At 39.6% G+C, this 8,491-nt stretch overlaps 1 protein-coding gene across 2 annotated transcripts in view; it reads right to left on the bottom strand.

Moving 5' to 3' along the window:
* Positions 1-4,988: 4,988 nt before the first annotated feature.
* The window catches only part of LOC110050908 (MAM and LDL-receptor class A domain-containing protein 1-like), a 40,670-nt gene continuing 37,167 nt past the window's right edge, over positions 4,989-8,491 (bottom strand). For both annotated transcript variants that reach the window (XM_089275296.1, XM_089275301.1), the window contains one exon: positions 4,989-5,512. In XM_089275296.1, coding sequence (XP_089131422.1) covers positions 5,119-5,512 — 394 coding nt within the window. In that variant the 3' untranslated portion in view covers positions 4,989-5,118. The remainder of the gene's footprint in view (positions 5,513-8,491) is intronic.

Below are 8,491 nucleotides of genomic sequence, written 5' to 3'. Positions count from 1 at the left end.
AAATCGGGGATGTATTTCCAGTTAATAAAGGAATAAAATTAATTTTTGAGGGACTATTGTTTATTTGAGCTCATGTAGTGTCATTTGCGGCCCGAGCAAATGACACTGCCAGGGCAGGGCAGTAATATTCCCTAAAAAAGTCATTTGATTATCATTTTTATCAATATACAAGGCCAAATAATATCAAGAATGCGAGTTTTAATAGTACACTGAAGTAAATAATAAATTCAAAGTCACTTGAAATCATCATGTAACAGTTGACCTACTAAATACAAAGGTTTTTGTGCCAGATTAGGACCATCCAGAATAGTAGATCTTTGCAAGGGCTATTGGACTCCACAAAGACAAATAGGGGTAGCAAGTATTTTTTCGAGATGATTAGCCTTGAATCTCAACAAAAATGCAGACATAAGCGTTTTTTTCTGAAAAAGGAGGAAAGGATATTTCTTTACAAATTTCCTTAGAATTCGGCTTTACGTAAGGAAATGCAAACAAATTCTAAACATCTTAAAACTACCTGGTAAAGGGTAACATAAAAGTAACTTTTGGAATGTTTTTAATGACAAAATCGTTGCAACAGCGCTTTTAGCGTCTCTGAAAGCCTTCCTCTGGCTCAGCTAAAATAGAGTCTAAATAGCTTTTCCTCACAACCAGAAACTAATCACGTGTTGAATACTAGTAGGCTTGCCACTTCCATTTTATAACATAAAATGTAGGGGAAACCAAGCGTTTTTTAAAGGTATTCATCTTTGTCTTTCCCTCGTTTATATTACTAAAAACCTGGGGTACTGTATTGGCTGAGCTCCGTTTACTGGGTTATGAAACACAGATACCATGTGGGTCAAAATGGCTATGGGAAGAGCCCATAGCCGCATTTATTGTAATAAACAGAGTCACATAAATAGTATACAAAATAAGTTTATAAAAACTACTTTAACCACATTGGCTACATAAAAATACTCAACCCAGTAAGGGTGAGGGCACAAAAAAGGCCAAATAGAAGAACATGAGGACAAGGCGAGGGGCGGAGGTGGGTAAAATTTTCCACGTTCTTTCACACTGAAGAATGGCACATAACTCCGCGTCCCCACGTGATCAGCAATGCGCTCTATAGGGGTACAAAGAATTGCCCCCGACCACTCACCCTGTCCTGAATTGATTATTACTTATACATGAGCTGAAGTCAAATTAATTAATTGATGAACAATTCTTTTCGGGTAAGGACATAAAAATTCTATTTGTAAACAAATATTTCACTTTTGTGAAAATTTTTACGCTGATTGTTGCATTTTTTCCTGTCACCTCCCAGTAAGTAAAACATTTGAGTCTCTGCGCATGCAAATTTGAAGTTTTGAATTAGCATTTATGTTTCAGCGAGATTTTGAATTTTGTAAATAAATTAGAGAAACCAGCTTGGGACTAATGGAAAATCTGCTTTTTCTATCAAGAACGAATAAACAATTAAACACGAATTAAACAATTTACAGAAATACGGTCTTATGCTGAAATTCGTCATTGTTACATATCAAGTGGATGTTTGATTGTTACATTTTAAGCAGAACTAATTGAAGTAAGAGAAACAGGCTAATTATTAGGTAACAAAAAATTGAGAAACACAACAATTTTACTATTAGCCTATCACCTAGCACTCCTTTAGCTTCAAGACCATTATTTCTAAGGTTAAGATGTCACTTAGTGCCCGAGCACGGTACTCTAGTACAATTCTCGCTGGACACTATTGTCAACACACCTTTTCTCCAGCTTTTACATTTACACCAGTATTAGGGCACTGTGTCCCTGCCTGAGTACACGGTCTCGACCTTGTACTCAGGCACTGTATGGTACTTGGGTACTTGGAGTTCCAGTATCTGAACGCAACACTATTTTCTGCCGGTGACCGGGAACTAGCGCTCAAACACCAAGTATGAACGCAGCTTAAGTTACGCCCTTTTTCGAGTTCTTTTGTTCTAAATTTTCCCTTGTTACAACAGGCTTACCCTGCCATTTCCGACGACTACAACAGTCGCACTGCCATCATGCAAATAAGAAAACCTTTCCTCCTTGGAAAACTCATTGACTCGATTATAGACTACGCGTAGTCGGTTTTTGCTCCTTAAGAGGCTGTCTCTGTGAAAACCGACCACTGATTTTACTTCGAAAATTCGATTTTTCTCATAAGCTGGGATTTCGAAGCCCTTACCTAGTCAATCATTAAAATGAAGTTTTATTTGATTAAAAGTTCTAATTGAAGTTTTCTAGGATTGATTGAAGTTCGGTCTTCTCGACACAAGTTGCATGCCTGCCGAAACTGGAAAAATAGCACATATTGCCGGCGCTCTAAAAAAATTGATATTCGCTCAAAAGTCCCAGTTCTTTGTTTTCAACTATAGATATATCATAGCAGTCTGTTTAGCCATGTTGCAATTATAATTCAATGTTGTTCCTTCAACGGTTAAAAGAAGATTTTCTACCCGTTAAATCGAGTTTTGAACCAAACGCAAAAATAGCTCTACTTTGAAGGCACGTTTTAAAAATGTGGCACCTGTTTGAAACTGCTGAACTATATGAATAGAAAGTATAAATGTCCCTTGATTTAAAATAATAATAAAATTGTGTCTGCCCACTAGGTTTTCAAAACTAACGGCCGCTTAAAGCTCAGGAAATTTTGAAAATATTCCAGCGAGTAACTAACACACTCGCCTTCATAAAGTGCTCCGATAAATTCAGGTAAATCTCTTACCTGGCTTCAAGATTAAAGTTTTGGTCCTTTGTAGCGATCCTTGAAACCTGTAGGTAGCATTAAAACTGCCAGCTCTTCCTTCCAGCTGTAGGTTTGTATATAAAGTACGTTTATACGTTCTTCATCTGTGTCGAGCGTGACGATCACATACTTCGATTTTTGTATTACTGACCATTGTTTTTCCCGAAGCCGGTTTAATCATGTAGAGTCCTCTTGAAAGGTTTGTAGAAGGACTCTTTTAGACAACCCTCGGCACACATACATGTATGAACAGTAAACGGCGATCCGGGGAGCCAAGGAAGGATTGATAAATGCCACGGCCATTTTGTGTTTACCACAGGTGTTTTAGTTTTCAATCTTCCCGTGAGTATAACGGGAATCAACGATGTGATACTCACGGGAAGATTGGGAACTGAACAAATCGAATTTTCGAATTAAAATCAGTGGTCGGTTTTTACAGAGACAGCCTCTTAAATCCTCCGCGCGGGGAACTCAGTTGATATTATGCCCTTCTCTCAGGCTAGGAAAAGAAAGGGACTGCTCGCAGTCTAACTAGATTACAAACTGAGTTCTATTTATGGGGCACTGAGTGTCATCCTTTAATGTCTGCCGCGTAAACCTTATTCGCCGAGTGGGGGTGGGGGAGGGGGAGGGGGGGGGGAACTCCTATATAAAAAGGACGGAGGTGGTCGTCGTACCTTTTAGGAGTTAAAAAATCGGTTTTGGTACATCTCAGGGTATTCAGCCTCAAGAGCTCCACAGCGCCCACAAAACAGGATCTTGGTACATCTTAGGGGTTCTTTTAAAAATGTCCGAGGAGCACCCCCGTCCTTTCCATATGGGAACCTTATTCAGACCATGACGTAACCCGTCAAACGGCAAATGGCAAAAATGAAACTTTTGCCGTCTGTCTTCAGCTATCTGTACAGTAGAGTGAGAATCTTTGTATTTGCGGTGAATAGTAGAAGACATTTTTTTATATTTTTGTGTGATTAATTTAAGGATTACAAGAGTAGAATAAAAAATCAGAGGTAATCTTTGCCGTTTGCCGTCCGCCGTAAACCTCATGCTTAAACTCTTTAATCACTCGTATGATTACAGACCGAACTGGACTCTACTCAGTCCTATTACCATTATAAATCTATCAACACATCCGAAAACCACCAAAACTGGTCCAAAACTAATCAAACCTGATAACGAAAGCTAAGTGACAGTTACTTCAGAATATATTTTTTTTATTGGGAAAAATGAAATTCCTAATCCGTTAAAAAACATGGCTGTCATAACACGGTTGCTATGGGAAAATCAGGTTTTTTCCGGCTGAAAAAGTGAAGTTTATGGCTTCAATTCCCTTTATGATTGATCGTCGCAGTTATATACACAGCTTAATCAGCTCTGCTGTGAAATTAAAGCCTGAACAACTTTAGGCTTGAACGGGTTTCGAACCCATGACCTCTTAGGTACCACTGCAATGCTCTACCAACTAAGCTATCAAGCCAACCGGGAACTGGTAACGTGAAAGTTCGTAATATACCCATACATGGATAAGATTCAGGCCCCAGTTGTTCGAAGTCTGGATAACGCTATCCACCTGATAAATCGCTATCCAGTGGATAAGTGTGAACGAAACAAACCACGCTATCCGCTGGATTTCCCGACGTCATTAGAAAATGGAAAATCTACGATAGTGGATAAATAATGTCAAAATTTCGAAATGTATTAATTCATTCGCACTTATGCAAAAATACAGTTGGCACACACTTTAAAAGTGCTCATTCAATACATACACCCATTATTTTTATCCATGTTACAGAAGCACACCTGAAATGGCATGAATAAATGCCATCCGCCCCTCCAAAAACAGGTGAACACTTTACACTTGTTTCCCGTTGTAGATAATATCGGCTGACAGATAAAATCACAAAATGGAACTACCGAGAAGTTAATTTGATTCACTATTGTTTGGTTAAGATAAAGTTTTGGTTGGTCTTTGCAATTAATTGATTGATTGGTTTTAAAGATTGTTAAGTTAGTCACTTGCGTATATAACAGTCAACTGAAATTTCAGACGATCGCCTCAGTGTTAATTTGTTCACAGCATAGAGATGGTTGCATTCAGCATCCCCTTTTAGACCTTCTGTAAGTGCTCTACAAGTTAGTAAATTAATAAAAAGCGAGGAAATACGTGTTTCTTAGATTATAGTCACTAACTTAGGTCAGGACTTAAAAGACTACAATTGCACACAGGTTTCTCTTTAATGCATGCTTTTATTACTAATTTTTTCCCGACCACATTATTGAATGTTCTTCTTTATCTCCAGTATGGAGAATTTATTTTTACCTTACACCATTACGAAAGTATCGCGGGTTGATTTAGCTTAGTTCTTAGACATTTCGCCAACGATCCAGCTCAACAGGTATTTCACTTTGGCGTAGACACCAAACTTCCCAGGAGAAGCACATCTAGAGCCCCAGCTGGTGACACCTTGAAGATAATACCTCCCACCAGTCTCACACACCATCGGTCCTCCACTATCCCCCTGACAGGAGTCAATTCCACCCTGGTCCAGGCCCGCGCAGATCATGGAGTCATGGATCTTTTTTGGGTAGGCTTTATCACATCGGGCGCGACTAACCACTGGAACTTGGACCTGTTGGAGATAGTCTGGTCTAGCGCCTCCATATGAAAGTTTGCCCCAGCCTGTGATCCAGCATTTGGCCCCGTCAGACGGTTCAGAGACGGAATGTGGAAGACACACCAAATTTACGTACCTGAAGACCGGGAAGCAAAATGCAGCAGAATAGCATAGAGTGAGACGAACCTCTTGCTTAAAGATCACTTAATTACACCAAACTTTCTGATCTGTTGTGCGTTCCTAGGCGGAAATGTTTTCTAAGCAGAAGCGAATTGTTTTAACAAGAGAAGTGATGATAACAATTTTAGCTATTTTAAAGTTTGTAATTTTCTAAAAAAAAGTTATTAGTATTATTGTAAAATAAACATGAAATTATCACAGGTTCTTAATAATAATGATGATGATGATAACACAGTAAATGGTTTGAACCCAGGAGTATCGGTAGTTCGTATAGTGTGATCGTCCGGGTGAGTGCACCGAACCAGAAATCCGGACGATCACACTATACGAACTGATGATGATGATGATGATAATAACAATGATAATGATAATAAAACAATATTATAATTATATTAACAACCGTTGCACATGAAAAGTTTGCATATCAAATAACTTTATGACTGAAGCCCGGGAGAGTACCACATATGGAAAAATAAATCTTGCAATGATATATATATTTTTTTCAAACTTAGTGTGATGTGTCATCAGTCATGTGACCATGGCAAAAAGTACGTTTTATCTCAGTGTGAGAACAGGCATCGAGCAACTAGAAAGTACTTCACGTATTTGAAAGGGTAATGCTTTAGATCATTTAGAAATGGTCAGGTGAAATCTGCCGTCCCACCATCAAGGGGGCCACTCGCATGAGCGAAAAAAACTGGGAGACTATAGGTCTAATCAGGAGTCATAATCGGGGACGGAGACCGTAAGTTTTGGGATCCGCGCGCACCTATGATATGGGACAATTTTGCTATTTTTAGAACAAATTGCGCCACCCTGATAACATATATATTCGCGCGGATCCACGCAAATGTCGTGGGCTCTTGCGTGGATGTTCTCATGCCAAATGGCGAGGGTTGCGAGATTCTCTAAATTTTTCACAGCGATGGCAGTGAATAAGGCAGGGAATAAGAATCAGGGAGCTGTACAAGCATGACCGAGGAGTTGAACTAGGGTCTACCGAGAAACAACTCCAACTTAGTGGTCAGAGCGGAAATTGAACCGGCGATCTCCGGATTTCTAGTTCGGTGCACTAACCATTCGGCCACGTTACCTCCACAAGCTTATTTGTAGTTTTATGCTCTGAGCTAATGGAAAAGGTGAGTTTTTCAGGGTCGAAAACAAGACTTCGATTTCGCGCTGTGAATGAATAATGTATGCTCGCGCCGATTGTACGCGTGAGCTTTTGCGTTTGTTCTGACTTAAGAATGTAGCTTATGTAAGAAAACCCGCTACTGTGGTATCGAGTTAATATGCGAGTTTCTTAAAGTGTCCGTACGGCCTACAGCGTTTTTGTGGTTTTGATATCTCTATAACATCTAAAAATGTATTCAAACCGAAAAAATGAATTCTGATGCTTTTTTTGCCATGAAATCAAGCTTTGAATTTCCCGCTTCGGCCACACCCAATGAAGTTGACCGCGTAATGAAAGATTGGTGACGAATGACGTCACTTCAGGAACGTCTCAAATCCCCGCAAGCGTGTGGCAAGAGGAGGGAGACTTTTAAGTCCTGAAACGCTGCTATATTCAAATATATCCAACTTTTTTTTTTTTTTTTTTGCTGTTTTATGGAAACGCTGTTAATCTCCAACAGTGTGGCATTTAGAATGGAGTAATGTGAAGCTCTTGTAAAAGAAGCAGAGGAACACAATATAACACAATATCTGTGCCGTTTCATAGCCAGGGAAGATGCAATTTGCGAAATTGCGAGAACCTGGGGAAAAGAAAAAATCACAGAAAAGCCTGACACGTGCTCGCACAAATCGGAGCTCTCTTCGTGACGCCGAGTATGTCAGCTCAACGCAATGGATTTTTTTGTTTTTCGCGTTTCGAGGTGTTTACGGTGTTTACTAGTTGACGATTAGCCGGGAATCAGATTGGCAAAATAGATTTCCTGGAAGCGTTTTTATTGCCTTTCTTCTAAGAAGTTGACAAATGTTTCATGGGCAGTCGGCAAGATAATATTGATGGATGGGTTTCTTCGCAAGTCGAGTGGTCTGTCGAAGGTGATTAGACTTCAATTTCGGTTCACCAGTTTAATGTTGCACTTCAGCAGGGCTTATCTTATTGTGGTCTAGACACTGACTAGTCGGTACAAGAGCCATAGCTTTCGTATGGGCGCGCCTGTCATGTTGCTGAACAGGGCTATTCTGATGCGCAAACCCGTGCTCTTGGTCGTTGGAAATCAGATGCCTTTAAGGTTTCTTTGAGGTCAGAGGTACTTTATGCTAATTAACTGCATGATGTGCGTACGTGTTGAAGCATGCAAGTAGATTGGGCTGTTACCTGCTGGACTTCAACAGCACTGTTAATCACAAACTTTTACTTTTGATTCATTGGTTGTGCCTGTTGAGTATGTCGCGGACACTAATAGCCGGACTCATTTGTAGAGGCTCTACTTTAGGGGTTCGTGCTTTAGTTTTTTGGAGCATAGGTCAGACCGGCGCTGCTATGTTATTTTCGTAGGTTTGATTGTCATATTTTGTCACCTATTTCGGTTGAGTAATTCACTCTAAATTTATTTTTTCAACTGCGAGTTTCGTCCTCGGGCCTTTTTAGAAGAAATATCAGTGGCTCTTTTCAAAAACTGAATTTAAAAATCTACAACTTGACACAAAAAATCGTTCATTAATGTGGAGTAATGTACTTTTAAAGTCATCTGAAAAATTCCGCACGTTCTAATCACGAAGCAATGAAGTCACAACCACGAGATTACAAATAGTGTATCTTCCTAAAAATGTTTAGTAACACGCAAGTTTCAGTTGCTTTACGTTATAGCAAAAAAAAAAAAAGATATAGCCCTCCACCAAGTCCCCAACGTTTTTCGCTCGTGCGAATAGCCCGCTTAATTATGAGACAGCAGAAAGTCTCGTGGCAAATTCTAAATGTTCTAAA

The sequence above is a fragment of the Orbicella faveolata genome, unplaced genomic scaffold (assembly GCF_042242905.1).
Source record: "Orbicella faveolata isolate gen_17 unplaced genomic scaffold, um_ofav_v1 contig_1, whole genome shotgun sequence".
NCBI classification, from domain to species: domain Eukaryota; kingdom Metazoa; phylum Cnidaria; class Anthozoa; order Scleractinia; family Merulinidae; genus Orbicella; species Orbicella faveolata.
This window is presented reverse-complemented; position numbering and strand designations above follow the sequence as displayed.